At 41.8% G+C, this 27,792-nt stretch overlaps 1 protein-coding gene across 1 annotated transcript in view; it reads left to right on the top strand.

Moving 5' to 3' along the window:
* The first annotated feature begins 1,615 nt into the window (after positions 1-1,615).
* The window catches only part of slc39a10 (solute carrier family 39 member 10), a 28,323-nt gene continuing 2,146 nt past the window's right edge, over positions 1,616-27,792 (top strand). The window contains exons 1-10 of the mRNA XM_086090514.1: positions 1,616-1,679; positions 8,981-9,066; positions 12,771-13,795; positions 14,388-14,565; positions 21,461-21,636; positions 22,687-22,845; positions 22,922-23,030; positions 23,107-23,400; positions 24,385-24,465; positions 27,380-27,570. Of these exons, the coding sequence (XP_085946640.1) occupies positions 12,791-13,795; positions 14,388-14,565; positions 21,461-21,636; positions 22,687-22,845; positions 22,922-23,030; positions 23,107-23,400; positions 24,385-24,465; positions 27,380-27,570 (2,193 nt within the window). The 5' untranslated portion in view covers positions 1,616-1,679; positions 8,981-9,066; positions 12,771-12,790. The remainder of the gene's footprint in view (positions 1,680-8,980; positions 9,067-12,770; positions 13,796-14,387; positions 14,566-21,460; positions 21,637-22,686; positions 22,846-22,921; positions 23,031-23,106; positions 23,401-24,384; positions 24,466-27,379; positions 27,571-27,792) is intronic.

The following is a 27,792-nucleotide window of genomic DNA, read 5'->3' as shown; positions in this document are numbered from 1 at the left end:
GATAATTGTATAATTAGGCAAGAAACTTGGATTTTTATTGATCCAAAAATGCCGTTTCATTATTATTGTATGAAAATGTTGAGCAAATCATATCGCATGCTTAAATGGTTAAAAAATGAAACCATTCTACTTCCAATGTATCAAGATGGCTGCAACAAGACAAGATGGACGACGTAGACCCTTTTTGCGTGTGGATGCGGGAAGTATGTACAGTGTCTGGAATTTCGCTCACAATGGCTGCACTTCAAACCAAAATGGCGGACTTCTGTTCATTTTCAGACATAGATCCTTGAAACTTTTTTGTACGTCCTGTGCAACTGTGCACTAATGGGAAAACGCTCACTGCGTACATTTTTACCAAGATTGCAAAGATTGGTGAATTTCCAAAGATGGTGAATCCCCATTCTTAACACTCGACTTGTGGTTTTAGGCAATTAACTCGGCCGCATCATGTATTGCGGGACGAAATCAAACCCCGTAGTTCTCTCTTGGCTGTCTGTATTATCCAGTGTCTGCTGGGATCAAACTTGAAACACTAATTTGCTGAGAAGATGACTCCTCTTCGCACACACAACCACCATCACCACCTGTATTTGATGCTCAGAGCTAAAGTCAGTTGTTCACATCCTAACAAGGAACGCAAAATCATTTCACGCCGTATTAACTGACGAATTGCTCGGTGCAGCGCGTGTCAATCCATTGATTACTTGGATATGGCACATCATGAGTCCAAAGTAAACAAAAAGAACCACGAGTGGCGATGCCGATGGGAAAATCGATGCAGACTGTGCTCAGTCATTCTTTTGTTATGTGAGGATATATATGCTTTTTTTCTTTTTACATATTCAGCTTTACCGTTGTCTTTCCCACGTCTTGCTAACTATACATGCAAATGTGAATGTAATGCACCCAGTTTTGATTGTTTTGAATTTTTTGTGATTAAAAATATTGTGGAAAAAATAGACATTTCTGCAATCATATAATGGCACACAAACTTGAGTAATGTGACTTTCATACTTTTGACACACAAAAAGCATAAACGTCAACTTTTGTACCATTTACACATAGTGAAATTATGACCGCAATATAGATATATACCTTGCACAAAAGGTAGTTGTGACCATAAAATACTACAGTTTGGTCAAAGTATACTTAAGGACAGGGAATAGACATAATGTATGCACGAAATTAAATGTCTTAATATAATCCCCATGAACAACCTGGACGTCTGTATGACTAAATGGAGCGCACCTATGCCATAAACCACAATCCACGATTCCCCTGCTTCTTATCTACCAGGGTGCGCTTGATTTATATACCCCACTGTCCTAAACAACTATTGAATGAATTGCTATTTTGTGGGCACATTATACCTACCTCGTGGACGCAAATGATGAATACGTGAGACAGTTAAGTCAAATTAGTAATCAGTTAAAAATCTCTGATGTACTAGTCCCGCCAGTACACCGGCCTGCTGCAGTGTGAAAGTAAAAAGTAACGTCCTCTTCTTCCCTGCGCCAACTACGTATACATTTGCCCCGCCTATTTTGCGACTTCACACATAGTGCGTAAACCGCGTTGGGGAATAAGTGTTCCTTCAAGCCGCCTGACGTCACTTACGCGGAATTTTTTTTTTTTCGTACCAAGCGGAGAGGAGATGCACACGGCACTCGAGTGAGGTAACGACATCAAAAACGCATTTACTCTTCATTCACTCCCACAACATGGGCACGAGCGCTTCAGCCGGCTTCTGCGCGAATATTCGCCACTTGTTGAAGCGAAGTTCGTGAACATTTCGACTAGCAAGCATGTCGTTTTGGGGCTGTTCTTTGCCGGACTCATTTCCTGTGTGGTCGTCTGCTTGCTAGCTCTTGTGGCTTGGCTTTTTACGAGCTACTTTAGCCGAGCTAACAAGCTGCTCCTCGCCAACGTAAACAAAGCGGCTGCTTTGAGTTCCCCTTTCTCTGCCGTTCCGACTATATTCTAATTATTTTTTGTTTTATCGTATAGCTAATGTGAACACTTAATAAGCGTGATTATTTTTTTGCCGGAAGCGTCTAGCGTGTTTATCCTCGCCACGTGCAGCGAACTGAGCGGACGTGTAATGAATTGCGAGCGTCTTATTGGATATTTCGGTGAATTGCAAATTTTGTCTGATGATTCATGGACAAAGAAAGCAAATGGCGCAACTTGCTTTCTCGGGTGGGAAGTAGTCATTCGTCTGGCACGCCAACTAAGCCGAGCTGGTCTATTTAGGGGCCGCACCGAGGCTTGGATTTACACCGCATTGGTTCAAGCGGCCAATTCACTAACTCGTGAAACTAATATGACAAACTAAAACTACATTTATGAACTGAACTTGCTTATTTTTTTTAGGTCTGTTTCTGGCTTTTTCTATTCTTTAGTAATTACAACGAAGAAAGAGTAAAGGGTGCCCTGTAAGTTTCCATAAATGGGCTTTTGCATTTATTTTTAATATTGAAGCAACTCAACAAATGTGATTACATGAAGAGTCCTAGTCCTAGTGAGGTCCAGTGTCGGTACCAGTTGTGATCGGCTTGCAAGATTGTACCGGTTCCTGCGCGCCTTCCAACGATGTAACATTACAGCAGTTTGGTTTATTTTTTTCCCCGTTCACCTCAATCATTTGTCTCTATATTAAATACAGAGAGTTATTTACATTTTTATGATTGCTTTCAAATTTACATGTTATTATTTCTGAATGAAAAAGAAAGGGAGGGTGATGTGCGCAGGGTCTACATCTTTTCTACTTATGCTCCGACAATGTGAGCGGGCTTCAACATTCTATGTATATAATGTGAAGTATTTCTTCATAAAACCACGTTTTCTCCCCCGCATAAAAATTAACAACATTGGGATTGCCAAAGCTACATTCCCGCTTCGATCCTGGAGCACGAGTTCATCAGTAGGCATGCAGGCCGATCGTAAAATATGTAGTTTGTACACCGCAGCAAGAACTGTTTCCTAAAATGGACGCGTTACGATCAACTGAGATACCGTCACATCGGAATGTTTTCAAGACAATGGAGCAATAGTTTTTTTTTGTTTTTTGTTTGTATGAAGCTATGACTAGTAATAGGAGCGAACACATCAAACAATTCCTTTTAAAGGAATCCAACTTTTATGATTGGAGTACACAAGCATGAACTCAAACAAATGTGAAGTGGAAAAAAAACGTATGGCAATTTTTTTTTAATGATTTTATTATTATTATTATTGCTGATCATATTACTAAACTAATCTACAATAGGTGATTGAATAGCTCTTTCCAAAATGTTAAAAGTCCATTTTGATTTCTTCTGAGAGAAATTATATTTACCCAGATATGGAAGTTTTTAAAAACATGGATTGTATCCTGCCATAAAATAAATCCAGTCATAAAGTTCATTTTCAAAACACTATTTCTCCATGAATCGTATTTCTTTTCAAACATCAAGTGGCTTTACTGCAGTATTATTCCCAGTATAAGCAATTGAGTTCACTGAACCACGTGATCAAAATGCAATACATTAATACAAAAAAAAAAAAAACAGCACACTAAATGTTGAGTGTGTGTGTGTGCATTCAACGCTTTTACAAACTCATAATTAGCAACACAATTTAGTTCAGAAGAACATAGTGGTACAATTATATCAAGCTAAACATCAATGCTAAGCCGCTCTGCTTCTCATTCACATGACTCAAAAACAAACCTCCTTTTTAAAGTTTTTGGCATTGTAACAAAGTCAAACATCTGATCCAACGTTTTAGTTGTAGGATAATAAAGCTGCTAAAAAGGTCGGGTCAGTTTTTGCCAAATTCCGATGCTTGTCGTCTGTCTGCGCTGCTAGAGTTTACCGGTATATAAACAAACAATACAGGAATGAAATCCCGGATTAGCGCTAGACCGGTTATGGAGAATAAAAAAAAAAAAAAAGTATGCTTAAATGTATTGTAATGTGGTTACAGGACACAACACATAAGTCCTGTTTATTGTTTTGTTTCCATTGGTTGAAATGAACTTTTGTTTTGTTTGTGCCAGTCCAGGTTTAAGCGCCTGAATGTAATTCAGCAAGTGGCATACCGTAATCCCCCACTTTTTTTTATTTCCAGATTCTCTGAAAAGCACGGCGACTCATCAATATTTTCAAGGATAATATCAATTTAGTTTGTGGTCATTTACTGTTCAAACTATTAATACATTAATGCCTTGAATTCCGAGTGTGATTGCTTTATAAAATCATACCAATAAGATGATGAAATAGAATATTAATATTTAAACAGTTTTGTGCATCATAATTAATTAATTAATTGCAGCTCCCACGCACGCCGCTCACCAGGCGAGGTCCCGTTCTTAAAAGCCACACGCGTTCAAAATCACAGATACTACGGTGCAGAACATGAAGATTGCGACCCAAAGTGGACAAAAAGTCAAACCTGCACCTCACGTGCATATTTTGTTCCGGTGTTTTAATGCAAAATACATCCATCCATCCATCCATTTTCTGTACCGCTTGTCCTCACAAGGGTCGCGGGGGTTGCTGGAGCCTATCTCAGCTGGCTTCGGGCAGTAAGCGGGGTACACCCTGAACTGGTTGCCAGCCAATCACAGGGCAAAATACATTTTGATCCCATTGCTCGAATCATTGATAGAATCACCGATTCTGGAAATATTCAACGGCCGCGGCACTTTGCAATGATATATAAGAGTAACAAACGGGCATATTGACTATACTTTGCCTGTGTTTCTGTACTTGCAGCCACTCGTGATGTTTGCTCACCGCTGAGGCCCTGCAGGTGAGCGACATAAGACACAAATAGCTCCCACACCCGAGGAGTGCAGTAAAGAAAAAGTCATCTGACCATGTGTGTTCAACAAAAGCATAAACACGCTCCACAGCGAAGCGATGTTTCCCAACAACGCAATTGACTTTACTGTTATGATCCTCACGCTCTGCAAACGGTCTTTAAATGTGCAACATAAAACAACAGTTGCTTTGGCGCCTTTAAATAAAAAAAAAGCCCTTTGCCCCCCGAACCAGCACACAACCTGATCGAAAGTCAATACCACGTCGTATTCAAGCTGCTACTTCAAAAGCATGTTGTGAAAACATCTAAAGTGCTTCGTAAGATGCGAGTAATCATTTTCCACCTTCTGTTGGCTCAATTTGAGCAAAAAGTCTACAATAGCGTAGAGCCCAAAGCTCACTTGTTGCGGCGCATCCTTTTACGATGTCAGCTCCAATTTGTGGCTCGTTTTGGGGAAATTGCATAGCGGGGGAGCTTGTCAAAGGAAATTTGTACACAATGGTTGACTTCCTGTCCAATACTTGTCTTGAAGTCCTTAAGATGTTTTTGTGCGTCCACTTATGAGAGATTTGTGAAAATGTAAAAAAAAAAAAAAAAAAAGTGTGAATCCTGACTTGCATCCAAAATGTTGTTGAGAGTTATACGGCTCGAACGGTTTCCAGCAATAAAGATATAAAGTGTGATTCCAGGCCCTATTTGCAGATTTTACATACCAGTGCAGATTTACTATCGAAACTGGGACATTGGCTCTTTGTGAGCTGTGGACTGCTTGTTGTCTTTGTGGAGTCGATGCATGTACCGCTAGTCCAATGGTTGCGAGTGTTGTTGTTGTTGTTGTTGTTTTTAGTTTTAAATCATAAATGAAGACTATTTGTGCTGGAATTTGGTGTTTTTTGTAGGATTCATCCTCATGACATTGGCCAACTTTTTTTTTTGGGGGGGGGGGGGGGGGCTATATGCATTTGATTGACTGGTGACCAATCCAGGGTGTCCCCATCTCGCAGTCCAGTCCTTCAGCTTTCCCTCCGTGTCTTCAATGTCCTTGGCAACAGCCGACTGATACAAGTTGAATAAATAAGACACAGAATAATTTTTAATAGTTATTCTCTGAGCTGGAAATGATCGCTTTTAGTTTTGATTGTTTTTGTTTTTGTTTGGCGCGGCACTCATGATGTTGTTGATGACGCCGCCGCTCAAAGTTGCTCAAAGAACATGCAGCGGCTCCTCGTTTCATGAGTGACCCGACTTGCGAGGTTCTGGAGAGATAGGTTGTTCTTATTCTTGACAAGAAGTATCAGCGATCTTGCTGCATTGTAACTCTTTAAGAATGATAATCAGAGAGGGTACATTCTACCTGTAAGTCCAATTATCACCACATTGCCAGCAGCTATATCGCTGCCTTGCCTCATTCAAGGTCACTGTTGCGATTACGCTATCGGGTAAACATTGTCTTTCGCACGCCGTCCGCAATCTGCTCCACGTCTCAACCTTTCCCACACTTTGCGACTCTTTGATCAAACTAATTCAGCGTAATACGACGACAGCCCTCCAACAACGGGTCCCTTCAAGGATTTGGTTCCTGGCACCAAATGTTTGAAAACACCCGACCGTGTTGTCAGAGTCCATCACATCGGAAATACGTAATGGCATAGCACACATATAGGATTGTTGTCGCGCCATTCTGATCATATTTCTCAGCTTGGCAAACGCTCCTCCTACAAGTACGTATACTGGGACTCGTACTCAAAACAATCCAAGTATATGCTTGTGGGCAAGACCCTTATGTGGCATGCAAATTAGGATTGTTTTCACAAGGCTTCACCAGTGCTGGCATCTATACATTAAACATGACATAAATATAAAGATTTTTTTATTTGTATTTTTTTTTTAATTATGTTATGGTTGTTCTCATGTGTAAACATTGTCTCCATATTGCAGGTCAAATGGAATGTATTTGCTTTGAGTTGCACATGTAGCTGGTCATACCTCTCGCACACACGCACACACACACACACACACCCTGCCTCCCTACGTTCTGGACAAATAAGTTGAGCCTCTGGACTTCAAAGCTTTTAGTGGTCTTACCTTGGGCTCGAGGGGTGTGCATTTGGATTTGGTTGCAGTGTTTTTGACCAGAGGTAAGGTTTTTGGTTTTAACATATTAACGTGAATCATCAAATGGGTGAGGCGGCGAAATGCAAGTTTAATGGTTGTAGAAAGAATAAAGGGGTAGGAAGGGAAATGTTTTGGGAAGTACTTGCCTGCTGATTTTCCATTCCCCCCCCCCCCCCCCCCCCCACATGTATCTGACTTTCAAAACAATTCTTGGACAATGCACAACCTTTGAAACTTTATGACCGCGTTTGAAGTTGATCCGATTCAGTTTTTCTCTCATTGTCGCTAACTGCTTAGCTATATAAAACAAAACAAATCTCTCTGTATACTGAATATATTTTAAATGTCTTTACTTTGTTAATTTTGTATTTTGGTATGATTGCGAAAGTGAAGCTCATTGTGCTAATCATGTTTGAGAAAACATTACTACCAGACCAGCGCATCTCAATAAATTAGAATACCATAGAAAAGTTGATTTATTTCGACTCAAAATGCATTGAAAGTCACTTTGTTTCTTACATATTTAATTAAGTAATTTCATGAGGTTTTTCGCGTATCATCAAAATGGATAAAAATGTAAATATCACTCTTGTCAGTGTAGCTACTATATATCGGTTTCACTTTATGAACTGCGTTGCTAAAATAAGTTTTCCTCATTGCTCAAATTTATTGAGGGGCACATGCTAAACCGAGCTGCACTTTTTGAAGTGCAAGGCAAGTGGTTGATCCGAACAAAATGTGGTCTGTCTTGTATTCATTTATGCGTGTTATTAAATGCTTATTGTGTTTTCCTTAGGAGTAATTGTGAGATCTCTATATTGTAGATTTCCCCTCCCCATTTTCTTTCAGTCTCATGCTAGACACTGACATGAGAAACAACTGATATGGTCATGTGAGAATCATATGAAGCAGCTTAGGGTTTGAACATCAGCTATTCCCTCATGGGAGCAACGAACTGGAATCCTGCTGTCATCAGTGACCTGGAATTGACGCGGGCATGGGCACTGCGAGTGTTAAGTAGCGTTGCAAACGGCTTTCTTTTATTGCTATACGTTTAACCACCTGAAGATGTGTTAAATCAAAGGGTAAACGGTCCATACATTTTTATTTAACATCCTGAGTACCCCCCCACAGATCCATTAATGGGACACTTTTAAATGTGTCAAACAGCCACACAGTTGTGTCATTGGACAGATTTTTTTATTATAAAATAAGTTGTTTTGATGTGTTTATTGTGGAATCGTAATTAGAAACATACTGCAGCCTCGAGTCTTTCTTTGACTAATGGGCATTATGCAACGGTTTGCCGTCGGCTCCGATGATTTATTTGGTTTTGTAATGAATTGCCTCCATGCGGTTACCGCGTGTTACCCTTTCGCCCTTTCGCAAGTGTTAACTGGCTGAAAGACCCTCTCATTTTGTCCAGCAAATGAGCTGCGGGTTCATTTGGAGGTGCCGCTCTCGCTCCTTGGGCAGTCGGCCTGTTAGCGTCCCTCAGAGGAAAGAAGCTTCAGCCGCGTCTTGGACACTCATTTGACATCCAGTTTGGCTATGTGGTGGAATTTTCAGTAGTTAGGCGAGACGAATAAAACAATCTGGAAATAAATGTTGTCTTTCGGGTTTCTTTATATTTGAAGCTTGAAATATACACAAGTCTTAAAGAGCATTGTACAAGAAGTGATCTGTGAGGGTGTGCGCAGTAAATTATCATGGGAAGATTTTTATGCAGCCTGGTTAGGATTTGGGAGGAGAAAGGGGGGTCAGCTAGACAGGAAAGCAGGCTTATCAGTCAAGGTCACCGTTATTGCTTCATGTACAAAAAGTTAAAAGCCCATTGTTAAAGAAAATACAGATGTCGACAATAATGTATAAACAATGTTATGTTAGTACATGTAAAATAATTATTTTCCATAAGACAGCTATTTGAGAGGTTCGCCTTTTCTACGTTAGCTTATGACTGTCTAGAAATAACAGCAATACCAAAAGCAGAATTGACATATCTGACACTTTTTCTATTTGACATTTATAGCAGTTTTTTTTTCTTCTTTATTTCCAGAGCTCAGTTTTCAGAAGAGCTGGAAAAGCCCCTCAAAGAGCAGCATCAGTATTGAGGGGTTCCCAGGCAGGAGGAAGCGTATTCACGTGAGTTGACAAGATTATTTTCCTAGCGACGTCATTGTTTACTTAGTTTACATGATATCCTGTGCTTTACATTGAAAGTGGTAGTCGACCCAACTATATTGTATGCGCCCCCAAATCGTCTAAACAAGACATTTTGATTAATATCGCATTTGTGGAGTATGAGTTGAGCAGCAAAATGGCCACCTGAAAGGTGGCCATTTTGCCACTTGTTGACTGAAAATGACATCACAGTTGCTCAGGTCTAATCACAGCTCGCCTCTTTTCTGAGTTTGATTATGTAATGTTCGCAAGCTGAGCAGTGATTGGTCGTTACCTGAGACCCGAGCAACTGTGATGTCATTTTCAGTCGACAGCAAAATGGCCACCTCCTGAGGTGGATAAAAATGGGTGGATTTTGCTGCTTAATTCTTATTCCATGAACGCAATATCAATCTGAATACCATGTTTCGACTTGTGGGTCTGCACGGGTCAAATTATTGTAAATAAGATTAAAAATAAATAACAGAGTCTGAATTGGCCTCACCACATGTTCCATCATGGATAGCATGAACAATTGTTACTGCTTTTAGCTTGATTAGTTTTGCTCACGATTTTTACACACAAACAATTTCTGGAAGCAATTTACTGAATTACATACATTTGTAACATTAGACATTAAATATCATGTTGGAATGTAAGTACCACTTTTCTATAACTTTTAGGTAATGGTAAACGTCGACATTTTATTTATTTATTTTGATGCTTCCGTGTATAGTACGGTGCGATGCTTTTGAATCATTTTATATGGGAAAAAAATGTGCCTTATTCATGGGAAGGTTGCGCACCCATCAACGTGAAATACGGTGGACGTGTCCATCATCAAAGGCCCCAGGAAAAAGTCTTGAAGCCGGAAATTAAACAGGCATTATTATTTAAACAACTCGTACTAGAGACTCTGGTGTTATGCTTTAAAAAAATAAAAATACTTGCTTTTCCCTGACCCGTCGTACAGTAATCTCTCGTCTATCTGCGGTTCACAAATTGCCATTATCTAAATCAAATGGCGGCTTCGGGGGTTTTTTTTTGTGTTCCCTCCCATAAGTTGAGAAGGCGGTTGTAATCAAGATAACACAATCGGGCTCTGTGACGAGAGGGTGTGATCTTAAAATGGGACTTGGCTTTACCCTACCCTATCAGCAGTGAGGTTCATAGGTCACAGCCGTCTCGTGTTTATAAACACTGTCGACAGCCATGAAGTAGGTTTCTTGCCACGCTTAATGCGGAACCTTCGGTCGGAGTGCCATCGCTTGTAATTTCGCACCTTTCAATCAACAGTAAATGAAAAGGTAAGTCGTTCGTCTTCACTTTCTTTCTTCCTTGGTGCAGTTTCATATGGAAACCAAGTCTCGGATCCAGGAATTAATTTGACTGTCTCTACTCTTATAACCTAGACAACTTATAGAATGGTAACAATTTGCAGCACACAGAATGAAATTGACATTGACATATTTTGTCACACAGATTGTGAATTGATAAAAGCATAGCATACCATAATAGATGTGTATTGATTTCCTACTATTCCACTCGCTCGTATTGGGAGGAGGAAGTCCACAAGGGGACAATAGTCAGGAGCTGCTAAACTGTTGATGTAGTTTGCTGGTTGATGAAATCGTTGCGCTTATCTGATATATGTAATCTGATTAAAAAATGTGCCACCTTGTAAATCTAGACGTGAGTTAGTTAAAGGAAAGGTTGTTATGGCCTAAGATTCATAGCGCTATAAATGGAATCCCTTCACGTTAAAGCTGTATATATTGCAAGATAAACATAAAAATTGTAATGCAAGTAGCATATCTGAATGGGTTACCGGTACTTAAAGGTGAGATGTAAATATTTCCTGTTCAAAGCTTTGAAATTTTGGCCTTTTCGTTCCCTTTTCTAACCCTAACCCAAAAGAAAAAGTAGACGTTTTTGAGATGTCTACTTTTATGTTTTGAAAAGGATTTACAAAAACAAATATGGTCTCTTAGCAAAACTAAATAAAAAAATAAAAACGGGAAAAGTCAAACTAAACAAAAAAAGATACAATTTAATGTCATTTTGAAAACATTCAATATGTCAATAGTGCAAACGAATGCAAATAACATTGTTGATATTTTTGGGCTGCAAGTGCAACTAACGATTATTTTACTAATCTGTTGATTATTTCGTTAATGAATCAGATAAATAAACCATGTTTAGATTTCCATCCACTTTATTCAAAAACAGGACATTATTTCAATTTGACAGTGGGGAAAATACACAAACAACAATTGTGACTCCTGAAAAGATGTTAGCGCTCGAGTCATCAAGAGTTATTGCGATTGTTGGGTTAAGTCCAAAAACCAACCGAATGCTAAATTTATACCGCACATCCCTAGCCGGTTATCGGCTTCAAACAATATCCAGGGTTCAAAGTCATGGTTTCAAAACCGCAAAATCTTAGCATCAGCAGTATGAGTGTTTTTTTTTCCCTAGCCAGTTATCGTGTTCAGTTATCATCCTGTCATATGAAACTGGCCCATGCTTATTGTGAATTCTGTATAGAAGTTGACTGAGAGGGTATCGGCCACCGGTCTGTGCTTGTATGTCTAATGTAATGCTCATCTTGACATCCGATTTAGTCCCGATCCTCACTTCCAGCATTCTTGCCTTGCCTCCGCCACCCCTGAGGCTTCACAGGAAAACCTTATGAGGATCATTTGACTCAGACGATATTGTTGCTTCGGGCTTTTTAGAGTGGGGAGAAGGAGCAATTTGCTGCTCAATTCTCTCAAGGCCGTATTGTGTGTTCCACAAGGCTTTTGTGTTTGACGAGTAGATATGTAATTCTCAGAGCAAGATAGCAATGTAGACAGTTTGAATATTGCATCCATGCGATGTGGTAGTGTGTTATTATGTGCAACATGTTTAACATTTAGTCTTCTACATTTTGACTATTTAAAACACAGCCTAAGGCAGGAGGCATATTCAAGACAGGTAGGTCACCTAGCCAACAATCTTTAGCTAACCTTTCTGTTGTGTCCCTGTGAACATTTGACATACAAAATGAATGACTTTTGAGTTTTGCACCAAGTGGAAGTATAAAGAGCCACGTACACGTTTGCTACACGCAACCTGTCGAATGGCAATGGTGTTTGCTAACCGAAGTTAACTAATGTGCCAGATTTGCGATTGGCATTAAATGATGAGACTTACCCGAAGAAGAAGAAGCCTCCTGTCAGTGTCATCGTCAGCTGCCATTTCAGTTGCCAAGTATTTCATTAAATTTGAGGCGTTGCTTCCCTTGCGTGCAAACGTTTTACTACATCTGTTGCACGTTTCGCTCCCAAAGTCATCGTTCTTCGGTGAAAAATGAATCCAAACATTCGACCGTTTTACTTTCAGTTTTGGTACCGCGCCATGATTCTACTGTCGCGCGCCACAGGTCACGCAAGTTGACACCGGGCACCGAAACGTCCATTTTCATTGGGTCAGGTTGCTAACTTAACTTAACTTAACTTAAGTCAGATCCGGTGCCATACTGGTATCGACTTTCGATACCCAACCCTAACCACAAGTGGACCAAAAAAAATAATATATTTTTTAAGTTAGGATCTATCGCTTGATTGTTAATGCTCTGTTTTGAAAGCATTATTGACATATTTATCTCAAATAAAAAAATAATTGAATTGTTGTTTTGGCAGGGGAGCCGAAGTTGGGCACAATGCGAGTCCACGTGCACACCAGATTTTGTTTCCTGTGTGTGCTCACCTTCCTCTACCATCAGTCCTGCCACTGTCACGGTGACGGCCACCACCAGCAGCGCCGCGGTCGTCACCACGCCAACCACACCCACAATGACCTTCAGATTTCCCAGGCTCCCTATGTGAGAAGAGCTCCTCCCACCACAGAGTCTGCTCGTCCTAAGGGGACTTCCTTGGAGGAAGAGCAGGACTTCTACATTCAGCAGTTGTTCAGGCGTTATGGCCAGAAGGACCGACTGGATTTCCAAGGATTTCAGAGTCTCCTGGTTAGCCTGGGTCTTGGCCAAGTCAAAGTTGTAGACGTGGATCACGACAATCTCGGGCATGACCACGTGGCCCATCTGGACATTCTGGACGTGCAGGCGGGCCTCCATACGCACGGCGACGCTCACGGCCACGGCCACGAGCATCACGATCCCAGCTCTCATCATACGCACACGGAACAAGGTCCCACGCAGTGCAGCCGGCAAACCTCCGCCGCCGCCGCCGCCGCCGCCATCACACCCTCCGGTACATCGAGAGAACACGCCCATAACCATAAACACCACCATGATCACAACCATACTCACAATCATGCACACGACGCAGAACATAGTCACGACCACGCCGACGAGGATGACGGCCACCGTTCTGAACATGCTCAAAGCAGCACGGATTTGCCTCCCGAGGACCACCAGCGTCCGTCTTCTGCCCAAACGGACCCGCCGTCTTCACCTGCCCCGGCAGACATGAAGCCCAAGAGGCCAAGAAAGCCAGGAAGGGTCAGAGGGCAACGAGAGCAAAACAAAACCCTCTCATCTTCCGCAGCCGTGTCTGATAACCACGAGCACAAAAATGGACTTGGTCACGGTCACGGCCATTCTCATAAAAACAAACGAGAAGCACCGGAAGGGTCCGACACCGCTACAGTTGCAGGCCCTGTTCTGTCTGGACATGCAGGTGGCTTAACTCACCAGCATGAGGAGGTAGGACTTCAAAAATACTCCACAAATGATGCATGGAGTTTGTTTGCATGCTCAATTTATCTTAAACTATTGGAAACAACTCAAAACAATCCAATTTTGGATCATTAACGATGGCAGCACCGACATTACAACCTATTACCAATTTTGCGTAAAATGCAAAATATATGCCAATCCCATCCAGCCAATCAGGTCTGTGTAAAGTCTAGTCCTGTTGCCTTTACTTGCCTTTAACTTTTGCGGAGTTGTATGATTATTTTGATTGACTTTGTGACAGTAAGTTAAAAATGGCTTGCCCATGCTGACTAATGGCTGATTAGAATTAGAGTGTTTTTGTGTTTGGGGGATAGTTCTTGTTTGATGAAATCGGCGAATGACAAAGTCAGTAATTTGAAATCAAGCAGAATCTCTTTGGGTTGGCGGGCTTTATGCCATTTAGCCCTACCGTCGCATAACACACATTTTCCGAAATGGCCAGCCGACAAAAGATTTGCTCGGTTGTCTAATTTCAGACTTGATATGTGGGCAGACTAAAAATCCATTTTCCATAACACGTCAGTCCGCCCCGCCAATGTCTCCCTTTCTCCTGTCGCAGTGTTTGAACCTGACGCAGCTCCTCAACTACTACGGCCTGAGTTCCGATTCCCTCATCTCTCCCAGCCAGTTCACCTACCTGTGCCCCGCCCTGCTGTACCAGATCGACAGCCGCTTGTGCATCCGCCATTACCACCAGATGGACGTGGAGCAGGAAGCCTTGGAGAACGTCAGCACTGGTAAGCGCGAAGAGCTTCATCGATCCGCCCTCACTCAGGCAAACACGTCAATACAATAATGGTTAAGCTCAGTCTGAAGAATTCCAGCTTAAGTGTCGCACCGCGAAGAGGTAGCAGACAGGATAACACAACCCTTTCTTTTGGAGTGCACTTACTCTGAATAGGAAGGGCAGGGGAAGTCAACTCTCAAAAACACACTTGAATGAGTTGAAGTTGTATCAACTTGACCCGATCAGTATTTTAACCTCTCAACTCGCAAGAGGATTTAGTCATTTGATCTGTAAATCAGTGTTCTTTTTACATTTTGAGTTCTTCTTCTCACTTTCTGTAATTTTATACTGCATTTTTTGCTTAAGAAAAAAAAAATGCATGTCGCAAGTGCAGGTTGGCACGAGTAAGCCTTGTTACTAATTAAAAACAGCACCATAAAGGAGATTAGATCCCCACGTGATCCTCCTGAGTGATCGCGTCACTCGTGTAAATGCTCCGACACAGACGGGAAGATACTAGCATATTGAACTCATCAGTTTACCAGGTCAAATACTATTTAATCTTGCAATGGTGATTCAATTAACCTGCGTTTGAGTCGTCACTAGCAGTCGCGGGTGATAGTCAAAACGAAGAAAATGAAACCAGTCGTTTAAAAAGCACGTAAACACTGTAATCTGAACATGTACGGATTTTAAACGTTGACATTTTTAACACGCCCAGAATAGGCTTGGAAACAGGAGCAATTTTCCTTGTTGCAGCCCCACAGCTCAATAAGCTCAAAGGAACAACATCGCCACCTAGTGTTGTGGAGGCAGTCGTTGCTCAAACTAAAAAACCAATAGCGCCAATGCACATAAACTGGGCCTTCACACTGTGCTGACGTTGACCTTTAAAGCAAACTGTGAGCATCTTTTCTTTTTTTTATAGCAAACCTGACACAGTCATGAAAACTCTGTGAATTAGGAACGATAACCATAGTTCCCTGATAGTATGTCCAACCAAGTTCTTCTCGTTTCCACGAAATTGAAAGGGCTGTCTCCCTCTGGGTGCGGGATAATCTTTTTTTTCTCTTAATTTTCTGCTATACTGAGCACTGATGAAAACTCACCAGAGCATCATTTGAAAATCAACTGTTTAAAAAAAGATTTGCGTAACACACACAAACGACATTCAGAACTAATAGGGTGCCCCCCCCCCCTCAAAACTGAATAAAAACAATAATATAAAAAATAAAAAAAATGAGTTAATACCAATGTGAAAATTGTCATTGTATTAAATTTGTAATACAATAATAATGATCTTCAACCTGTTTAATATTTTTATTTTCTTGGGGGGATTCTTACTCTTGTTTCTTTATTTTTTTAGTTTAAGTACATTTCCAGTGTGGCTTATTAATGTCTTGTAAATTTCACATTACAAATTAGGAGTGATGTGAATAGGAGCTGAGAAGTCAACAAATTCAATATGGCTGCGCTGAAGAATTTGATCACACTGTATGTGAATCACCCCACAATCCCATATAATAATAATAATAAATAATAAACCACCAAGTAGATGCTACCAAGAAATTAAAAAAACAACAACATTTTTGACACATTCATGAGAAGTGAAAATCACTTGGGAAGGAATACTATTTCGAGAGTCATTTTTACTTATTTATGGAGAGATCAGTCGTCAGTTTTCTAATAAAAGATGACATTTCAGCAATTGACGATTCATGAGCATTACAAAACATAAATTTTGTGCATTTTTGTTGCATTTATTGACGACCTTCTAATAGCCGTTAACAGCCATTACAGTCTGGGGAATGTTTTTATACCCCGTGGCTCGCTCCTTATAAACTGCTCAGAGAGGCCTTTAAGAATGAAGAGGTTGAGACACTGTTTGGAGTTAATTAGTTACGGGATGTGGAACAATGTTCATCAAGCCATAAAGTTTGCTGCAAATTTAAAGAACACGTAGTCACTGTTTGTCATGACCAAAACAAGGCATGCCGATTCCAATACTTAGCAGAAAATAATTCTGTTAACCAATTAATCAGCCCGAATTATTATTTTTTAATTAATAAAATAATTTTGGCTGCCTTAATGCGTTACAAGCAGAACATTTGACGGGTTTTACAATACTTTGACTATGAATTATCAAGTACAAAAACATGCAAAAATCTATTAACTGGCTAATGTAGTATACATTTCTTAGCACTTAAGTCTTTTTTTCCCCATGAACCCTATTTTTTTTTTAAATTATTAACTCATTCACTTGCAGCCATTTTCACTGAAGCAACCCCCTTCGCTCATGTTTGACAGATGCCCTTTAAGATTCAATTTGCATAAGTATATTTATATAAATAGAAAAATATAACAGAAAATTGACATTAATTTCATGTAATTTTAATGAAAAATGCTATATTGGGATATACTGGACTGTAGAGGCGTTTCTTTAAAATGATTTGTTTGTCAAGGTGCGATAAAAGAAAAAGGGGGTCTTCAAAATAGTTTATACAGTAATCTGCTCGCGCGATGGGAGGAGTAAGATGTCCACTCTGTCGCTTTAACGGCTTGCACGGGCGTGTATGGGCTATCGCCTAGCTAGTAATATATGCAGATCAGTGAGAATGGCTATCCGCCATTGTTGTTGACAGTCTGGCGGTTCGTGCGCAGTCACACAAGAATTACATCATCACTGGAGAAGTATTCCGCATAGGGTGTCCACATTGGAACGTACGGGGCGCGTTTTTGAAATCTTTCCGCTACGGAGCTCGGTTCCAAAAGTGATCCGAAACTGCGCCGCCGTGTGGACGAACTGCCCAAACGGTAGGAAACTTGTGCTCATGCATTGAAACGGGCTTTCTTGTGGACCAAAACCAAACAAAAGACAGATAATGACAAAACACAAAACTAAACCAAACCAAAACCACAACAATTTGTCATTGTTTTGTATCAAAAGTACTAGTGGTATCTGTGCTGGGTATCGGTGATGTAAAAAAAAAAAAGTGTTATTGAAGATCCATAATTAGGGTGATTCTACTTCGGAGGTACCTGTATGAAATGTGCCAGAGGCGGCAGTGCTGTGTCACGGGCCTAAATATGGAAATAGTAACAAGGAAAAGGACAGGAACGAGTGGAAAAGGGCAAGAGATAGCGTCTCGTTAGTGGACGCCGTACCAAGATTCATCCGTAGGCATCGCCACAAGCCACGGGAGCTTTCTTCCGTTTACCTCCTGCCGGCATCTGTGGGGGAGCTGAGAAAATGTGCGCTTGTTTTCTGTGTGCTCCCACAATGCCCCTGGTTTTTTTGTGCTGTGCCAATTAGGAGCACATAAGTGACACCCCGCACAATTTTTCCTCAGACGAGGCTCACAGGAGAGTCATAATTGGAGAGAGGATGTGTGGACCACTGAGTCTGCTTCCATGTTTGCTTCTTTTGCCGGCAACCACTAACACCCCGTCGCTTCCCGCGGAAAAATAAAATTCACACTTAGCACACGCGAAGGATATAAAAGTGCGTCCGCGTGCGGGTAATGAGATGGAGATGGAGATGAGCTGCATCGAGTGTGGCGCCGCGGTTACGTACTGTCGGGCTGCTTTTCATTGGCCTCCCGGTCTCACTGCTTTTGGCCTGATGCAACAAATCAAAAAAAAACTGTAACCTCTTGGCTGGTTCAAGGCGCAGTAAAAACAGCGGCAACAATAAAAGGAGAAAAGCGAGGCTTATACAAAACGTGTGTCCACTTTTGCCCCCCCTAACGATAAGTCTCACTGGTAAACATGGACGACGCTCTGCTGCCCTCTCAAGGGACGAGCGTACGTTTATGACGAGCACAACTTTTGTTTGCTTTTGCAACATAAAAAAAAAGGCATATAAAAAGCGCATGATTGTTTTAAGAGGCATGTAATGTCACCGCCCGTTGTTTTGCTACTTAATCGTTGGCCACTTGATGTATTGGAGCCTGCAGGCCTCCGTTCACTTTGCTATAATGCTCCTCATTAGACATCAACAATTTGTCAAATGTCATTCTATCACATTATTGCAATTACAGCTCTAAAATATGTTTTGGGCAATAATTTGGGTCAATAACGGTAACTTTTTTTCAACCTCTGAATGCAGCCTATTTTATTTTTAAACAACCTATGGACCAGTAAATGTAAAAAGAAAATAAACAATTTATTTTGTCTAAATGGAATCAAAATATAGTACAACAATAATAGTACTTATCTGCGTTGTGAGTGGAAAGGAGCTAATGTTAGCCATGTTAGCTATATGCATTCAGACTCAGTGAAAATTAGAGCTACGCTAACTCTCATAGCTGGCTGCAAACCTTCATTTCAAGGCAGCAGCGGTATATTAATATTTTAACGTTAGCTTGAATTTGTTAGAGAGTGGTCGGTGGCGCGCTAGTAAAAGTGATGTCGTATTTATTGGAAGTCTTGCCTCCATCTTGTAAACACATTTTGCGTACCGTTAGCCTAATAGCATATTTGCTCCAGTCACAAGATGGAGTCCAGTTGCCTCGATTCAACCGTTGCTGTTTACTAATTAATGCCTTTTACCTTTGCCAGCACTGATAAATAATAATAAAAAATCTCATACCACTGATAGCAATTTGTTTCATCATTCAAATATTGTCTGACATACAAAATGCTTGTAATATTTCTGCTTTCGAGTGAAATCTCACAAAGCACCCAAAAAATGCACCTTTTTCAGACCAACTTAATTTGACCTTCTGGAAACTTTTTAATGCACGTCCAACTGAAAATTCCGCCCGACTATCGATTTGCGTTCAGTCCACTGAGGCCACAAGACTTGAGCAAAGAACGTTTGTCTCTTTCATCAATGCTACATTCGTGAATCTCCCATCAACCTGCGGGCTTTCAGCTCGCATTAACAAACCACTGAAATGCCTTTTTGATGTCTCCGAGTGGCTTTTGTTGACCTGTAGCGAATGATCCCGATGCCAGCTCGCCACATTGTAGTGACAAGTGGCTGCGGGATCGACACGTTCTCGCCGCTGCTGCCTGCCAAGTGGAACTTGTGCCTGTTTTCTGGAGCGAGAACTTTTGCCAGGGGAAACGTTTTTTTTTTTCGTAATGTTTCTTAATCCTACAGCTGGTTAATGAGACCGTGACAGCTTGATTGCGTCTCTCTCTAAAGACCACTCCGTCAGGCATAAGACACATCATCTGCTCGCAAACTTCCCCACCTGGGGGTCCATTTGACAAGGAGAAGGCGGCACATTTGTTTTCAAAATGTCAAACGCGTTTCCATCCGACCTGGACTGCATTCTTGCCACGTGGATTTATACGGCATGGTTCAAGTGACGGATTTAAAAATAATAATAATAATAATAATAATAATTTAAATAAGAAACAGGCACTTGGACCTTTAGTGTAAAACAAAAGGAATCGTCCACCACTACCTTGCAAGTGCCCCGTCGTTCAACACGTTGGTGTGGTGGGTAAATTGTTAGTGCCCAAGGATATTGAATAAGAATCTTTATTTGTCAAAATGTTATAAAACAGTAATAAAAAGTATCTTACTCTAAATCGGGGATGGGCCACATGCGACCTCTGACCACAAGTTATCCCTCTATTCATTTAATTTAATTAATAAATAAATTAAAAAAATATATATATATTTTTTTTTTTAACACACCCAAATAATTCTTCAGATAACTGATAAACATTTAGGTTCTCACACACAAAAAAAGGATAAATGTGGACAAAGGTTTTTGGGGAAATCGGGGTTAAAAAATACAGAAAAATAATTAAGAGGAAAAAATACAAATCTGCAAATTCACAGGTACCAAACTGCCAAGTTGTAATCTCACTATTCACCACTAGATGGCAGGCATAGCTTAGTTGCTTACACAGGGTCTTATACTGCACTATACTACCACATGAGTAGGCCTAAATCATATTTTGGGCGGATTTGGAATGATATGCAGGACAAACTGTTCATTACTGTAACATTAAAATTTTGATCGAGTTGATTTTTGTGGGGGGGGAAATGCACAAAATATTTTTGCACTTTTTTGCTTTTTTTTTTATTTATTTTTTTTGACAGCCCTTAGCACTTGGGGAAAACATGTGCACCTGTGGTTATTTTGCTGTTGCGTATCATAAAATGTATGAAAAATGAAATCTATTAAGAGCATGTATATGCACATACTTTGTCCATAGCCTTTTTTGTCATCCATCTTCTCGGAAGTGTGTGTTGAACGTGTTCCTACGCGACCGCCCGAGTAGCACTGATGAAAGCATCGAAGTTGGCCATCCCCGCTGTAGATACTTGTTAGCATTGCAAGTCGAAATTACGATCCAGTTTAGCCGGAAACAACCTGCACTGTCAACTTCGGACCGTGAAAACAAAATGGCTACCATTAAGCATTTGTAAGTTGAGTCCTCTTCAAACGAACGCCGCTCGTCTCTGTTGCCGCTCGCTCACGTCTACTGGCAGCAGGCGTGTCCATTACATGCGCGCTGCGTTTCAGTCAATAAAAGCCCGTTGCCAAATGTCAGCGGTGAAGGATCCGGCTTCGGTTTAGCAAACACGCCGGCACTGGTGCGACATTGAATTTCATACGACATTAAGCATTTTGTCCTCTGTGACCAAAAAGTCATCAACTTTTTCACTTTGGCCTTGCGCTGTTTTGACACTTTAAATGATAGCGTACCTTTTTATCACGCCGCACTGCCTCGCGTCTTCCATCAATGGCGTTGAACACGCACACACAAAAAACATGAAGTGGTGATTCTGCTGAAATGTCATTTGAAAGTTTTTCATGCTGAAAAAACCCTCAACGGGGCATCATGAGGCAAACTCGCGCAATCGGCAGGAAACCGAAAAGCTACTCGGGTCGGCTGTTGAAGCTTCTTTAAAAAAATAAATAAAAAATTGTCTCTAGTGTGGACGTGGATTTGGGGCTTCGTGTCCATCACCATCATCAGCCTGCTGTCTCTGCTGGGAGTGGTTTTGGTGCCGATCCTCAACCAGTCCTGCTTCAAGTTCCTGCTCACCTTCCTGGTCGCGCTGGCTGTGGGCACCCTCAGCGGCGACGCTCTCCTTCACCTGCTGCCTCACGTGAGTCGGCCATACAATAGTCAAGCAATGGAAAATATGCAGGGACTTGCAAAAGTGTTAGTCCCCCCCCCCCCGTGATCTTGTTGACCTTTTGCCGCATTTCAGGCTTTAAACATAAAGGTATAAAAAAAATTTTTTTTTTTTTTTTTTGGGTGAAGTATCAACACCAAGTGAGACACAATCGTGAAGTAAATTATACGATATTTAAAAAAAAATGTTGTTTGGGTGTACGAAATTATTCACCCCCTTTTCTCTCAGTGCAGCCAACTGACTCCAAAAGTTCCCAAATGATTTCTGAATGAGAATGTATTTTTGAGTGCGTTTGCCACTGACTCATTCACTCCCAGCAGCCATTTTGACTGAAGCAACCCCCTTCGCTCCCGGCTGTTTTACTGGATTTGGACTGATTTTGCAAGGCCCACAGAATATTGTGTTCTATTGCTATAAAACATGGAACCTACCAAAAGAAAGATTAGTCTCTTCTTTCATCAGGACAAAAAAAAAGGATATTTATGTCTGTTTCCGTTTTGCAGCAATTAGCATTTGAATATAGCTAAGTTTCATCATTATTCACAAATCTGGTAAAGAGCTTTTTTTGCATGGCCCTGATTGATCTCTTATACTCGGCTGCCACCTGCTGGCCGTTTTCCGGAATAGCTATCATTGCTTCGAGCGTTCTCTTCAGTTCAAAGGCTGCATCAAAGCCAAACATTAAAAAAAAAAAACGTATACATTTTTGTGGAAAATGGCAATATTTAAAATGGGGAGCAAAATGAGCTCATGTTTCTAACCTACCAGTGCGCCGCGATTCGGAGCGTCGAGGGCCACTCGTTTTCTGAAGCGAGTATCGCGATTTGAATTGAAAGACTGTGTTTGATCAAAAGTGAGAGAAAAACGAACGGCAACATGAAAGCTTTGCAACTCAAAGATAAAGAGACGGCAACTGCGATAAATCGCTGCAAGTTGCAAAAGTCGCAAAGGCGGCCGTGCAAGCGGCCTTGCTTTTCGACAGCCGCGCTCCGTCCTCACCGTTTTGCTTTCTGCCGACAGTCCCAAGGGCAGCACGACCACAGCGACGCCGGCCACGCCGGCGATCTGGCCAGCGACTACGACGCCGTGTGGAAGGGCCTGACGGCGCTGGCCGGCATTTACCTCCTCTTCATTTTCGAGCATTGCATCGGCATGTTTAAGCACTACAAGGATGTCAGGGTACGACAAAAAACGCCGTCTGGCCTTAACGTGATTACGCCCGCATCGCTGCCACTGTCGTGTTTGTTGTTTGAAGGCTGCAAAAAAAGCCAACGAAGACGGCAAGATTGGCAGGAAGTTGTCGGATCACAAATTAAATCGCCGCTCCGATGCGGAATGGGTGCACCTGAAGGCGCTGGGCGACGGTGAGTAGCGCTCCCGTTTCCTTCCTCCCCGCCTGTCGACCGCCACCCGTCACGCCCCCCCCCCCGTTGCGTTTAGACCCCGAGGGCGGCGCCGTCTCCCGCGACAACGACCACAACGACACGCAGCTCACCGACTTCCACGCGCCCGACTCCCCCACCAAGACGACGCCGCTGAAAGCCGCCGACGCCCCCCGCCGGTCGCCCGTGAACGTCAACAACGGGCACAAGGTCAAGCAGCACGGCCACGGCCACTCCCACGGCGGGAACTGCCACTCGGATCAGGAGATGAAAGACGCCGGAATAGCCAGCATCGCCTGGATGGTCATCATGGGCGACGGCATGCACAACTTCAGCGACGGGCTGGCCATCGGTACGACTTTCATGCACGTTGATAAGCGTGTCCGCCTTCTGCTTATCAATGCTGTCAGGTGGAAGCCCTGCATGTCCAAATATGGTCACGAGCATATATTTTTTCCCCTCATTGAAACTTCTGTTGTTTTGACACAACGATAACGGCATCGGTGTCTAAAAAAGCCCGAGAACAAATCGGTGAAATCTTTTGGACACTTGAAATGTGCAGCATTCAAGATTGAAAGTTTCAATGTGTTTGAAACAATAACAAGTGAAAATAGGTTAGTTACATTTGACTAAATGTGTTTTATCAAAATGGATTATTGTAATGCTTTAGTGCAGAAGGTCAAGTTTTGTGCAGATTATTTCCTTCTATTTCACGACTTATTGTTTATTTTTGCGGTAATGACACTTTAGAATTTTGAAAACAAGCGGACATTGATGACCTTTTTAATAAATGACTGCGTAATATTTTTTTTTTATATTTTTCAATTGTATTTAATTAGTAATTAAATATGATGTAAGGTTGGTGTTTTAATTCCTAAAAATGACAGATCATGAGAATGTGAAGATTCCGCCTGAAAAATACCCCCCCCCCCCCCCCCCCCAAAAAAATAACTGTTCAAAATACTCAAACATTGAACAGTTGGACGCGTGCATTGGAAAGTTCAATTCAGTTCAACCTTCATCATGGGAAAAAAAAAAAAGCTCTCAATATCCCAAACTTTTTTGGCAAGTTGCCCCTTTTCGATTCAATTGTTTTGGATTGTACAAGAACATCGAATAACAGCCGGCGATGAAATCAGACGCGACCCACAAAACCTCCAAATCTCCCGGAGACATTTGACGACAAGTCACATTCCGATCTGTCACGATTAAAAGTGCTTGCACAGTTTGCCGTTTTATGAACTCTTGTCAACAACAGATTCCTTTCTTTGGTTCTCTCTCGGCGTCAAACGTGCCTTGCGGGTGCGGCTGACCCTGTGAACTTTGTCGTCCTCAGGCGCGGCGTTCAGCGCAAACCTCACGGGAGGCATCAGCACTTCCGTGGCGGTTTTCTGCCACGAACTACCTCATGAACTCGGTAAGTGGAAAATCAACAAAATGCTTCTCTCCAAAGTGGGTCCCGTGAAGCTTCTTTTTTTTCTTTTTTTTTGACCCTGAAATGTCAACTCTTCTGCTCGCACCGCAAATTTCATCTTGACAGCGATCAAGTGGTTTGTCAAAATGAAGTTCAAACTTCTTGCTCAATGCGAAAAATGTGCCGGCGCCTTCGTTTGTTCTCTCCACGGAACGTTTTCACTCGGCAACCGTTTTTCCGCCTCTTCATCGGACTCGACTCGGAAATAAAGTTGGAAAAGGTCAGTCAGTAAGTAGTAATGCAGCTGCGCTCCGTGAAAAGGGACACTTGAGATGTGGTCTTGTTTAAGTATCTGTTGAATCCTAATTGGGTTAAACATGAGGTGAATAGCAAAAGTGATTTGTAAAAAATAGTCATAATTATGTTTGACCTGTACGGAAATATCGTGATATCACGAAAACTGCCACAATATATCGTCATCTTCATGTCACGATATTAATAGCAGAACATCTGTTAAAAAAAGTTGGGTTAATTTCCATTTGTGCAGTTCTAGCACCCTCTGGTGGCTAGTTTTTTGTTGTTGTGCAGTTTAATTTTCACAAGGCATGTTTTGGCCCTTCTATATTTAAAATCCAGGCTAATGGTCAGATGAAGGGGAACATAATATGCTTGTGGAACTTAATGTGTGTTTGCATTAGCAAGTAAAGGCCTCAATATTTATATATTATATTGATATTTTTTATATTTAGTATTTTTTACAATATTTGTCATTGCTGCAATGTACAAAAGCACAATTTTGTGTTTTTTTTTTAGTATGAGCTCTTTTTTTTTACAATACTGTGCCCTTTGTGTATCGCCAACCTCCCTAAATATCGTGATATCGTATCGTGATGTTTGGATATCATAACATCCTTAGTAAAGACTATTGAATTATTTAGCGTCCGATACAACCTTGTTGTTGTCTAAAAATGCTTTCCGTTAAACGTTTACTTTCCCTAAAGAATTTCATTGCTTATCGTTGAGTGTCGTAAAGGGCCGAGAAATATTTGTAAAGACTTGCAGCAAGCAATCGCTTTAATCGTTCCAAGTACATGAAAGGGACGACGTGGCGCTCATTCAAATGTGAGGCGTCATCGGAATATTGAATATGAAGTCAAATTCTTGTTTAGAAATCTGAATTGTGAGTAGATTGCTGCTGCATTTTGTTTTTATTGTTTGTTTTATGCCTTCATCATGTCTTTGTTGGCTTTTTTTTCTTTTTCTTTGAACGCTACAATTTTGTACTTTTTGAAAATAGGAAACATTTGAATTCCTGCGGCACTGTTGTAAATGGGGACAGGTATCGAGCTGGCCTTGTAGCGGCTGCCGATACAATCCATCAATACTTTTGTCAAAATAATCTGACATGAAGTCCTCCACGGCAGTAGTTGGCGCTACAGTGCTGCAGGAACCGTCATCTGCTTCACAACAAAAGTTCACAAAGTTTGCTCTTGATGTTATTTTATGCGGTCGAGGTATCGGAGAATACTCATGCTGGTATCGATCTGGGGGGGGGGGTGATCGAACATCCCTAGTTGTAAATTAGTGTTGGTTGCGAACAAGAACAAGAAAATTGACATAAGATGATGATGATGAAGATGACCCGATGTTTTGACAGACGGCGCTCTTCGTCAATCCAGATGTTTGGCGGTCTCAACACAAGCAGCGTGTCGAGCTTCTTTTTTTTTTTTTTTTTTTTTCTTCCCTCGTATTCAGCGTGTGGAGAAGAAGCCAGCGTGACGCCCGTCAGCCAAAGCGAGCCCACGTTTTGACAAACGCAGAGCTACAAAAACAAAAGGCGTGCCCGACTGGCGCCGATTACGATTCTTCTTCAACCACCCGGGGTGAAGCCAATTAGCGGGCGAGGGCTGCTTTTTAATTGCGGCGGATGAGGAGGGCGGGAAAAGCCGAGCGAGAGTTCATTGCGCGTTTTGATTGACGGCTGACTGCGGAGGGGCTCATTTATTCACGCTGCTAATTAGCAAGGAAAAGAGGCCACTAGTCACATGCCGGGAGGGGGGGGGGTTGGGGGGGGGGCTCCTTCATATTCATACCCCCCTTCAGGATGTTTCCGCTGAGACACAAGAAGCTCACGCGTGTCATCATGAGCGCATTAGACGAGGAGGCGTTTGTGTCGCCTCCTTTTGATGGATTCGCACGCTTCAGGTGCGCGAATAACCTTCAAGGTGATGCAGTGAGAAAAAAAAAACGTTTTTGTTTTTATTCCTGTAATTCACAGTGTCCCATCACTGGTAAGACCCGTGTGCTACTCGTGTTGTCCTTGGGGCTAACAAGTACACGCTGGCACCTACACATGAACCCTTTTTTTTTTTGTTTTATTGCAATGCCAAGTCATCCGTACAACAAATGGATTCTTTTGTCTCATCTCCCTCTTCCGTGCCGAAATGATCGCAGAGAAGAAAACTAAAAGTTAACTGGAGGCAAATAACTTCAAAAGGGCGGTTTGTTTACTCAGACGGCAGTTCTTGAAACCTTGACTTTTCAAAATCACGCTAAACCGTCAAACCGATAATCGGCTCGTGCCTTGCTCGTACGTTTCATTACACTTTATGATACTCATTTATTTCTATTCTCATTTACTATTTGATTAAATATAATGCTGTTTTTTTTAAACACCCTAAGACGTCACAAGATGGCGCCCAAAGGCTGACTAATAGCAAAGTAGTCATTGGTGTCAAGGAAGTATGCTGACTGAAGATTTGTTTTGTGTTGCCTTCATTGCATGTGTTTAGTTTTTGTCCGCTTTTAAAAAGCTTCGAGCTAACAAATGCTGTCAGTATTGCTTAATTGCATTTTTTTTTTCCTTATCAAACATTTGAACGTGCGTGCGCGCGCGTGTGTGTGTGCGTGTGTTCAGGTGATTTTGCCGTGCTGCTGAAAGCGGGCATGTCGGTGAAACAGGCCATCGTGTACAACCTGCTGTCGGCCCTGATGGCCTACGTGGGCATGGTGATCGGCACGGCCGTGGGCCAGTTCACGCACAGCGTCACCAGCTGGATCTTCGCCGTCACCGCCGGAATGTTCCTCTACGTGGCCCTGGTGGATATGGTGAGACCCCCCCCCCCCCCACCAGGGGTGTGCCCAAAAGAATATGTCGTCGTGAGATTTAGTACGATTCTGAATCGATTTTATTTCAATCACTTTATACTCTCTTGCCCTTGCTTGTGTGCGCCTTTTATTGGGAGCGCTGTTCATGTTATACACGATTTGGCCACTTTGGGGCAGTGTGGCATTAAGTTGTAGCCACATTAGAGAGTAGAAGGAAAAAGT

This window comes from Leptonotus elevatus, chromosome 12 (assembly GCF_054856555.1).
Source record: "Leptonotus elevatus isolate MCC_2025b chromosome 12, RoL_Lele_1.0, whole genome shotgun sequence".
NCBI lineage: Eukaryota > Metazoa > Chordata > Actinopteri > Syngnathiformes > Syngnathidae > Leptonotus > Leptonotus elevatus.
This window is presented reverse-complemented; position numbering and strand designations above follow the sequence as displayed.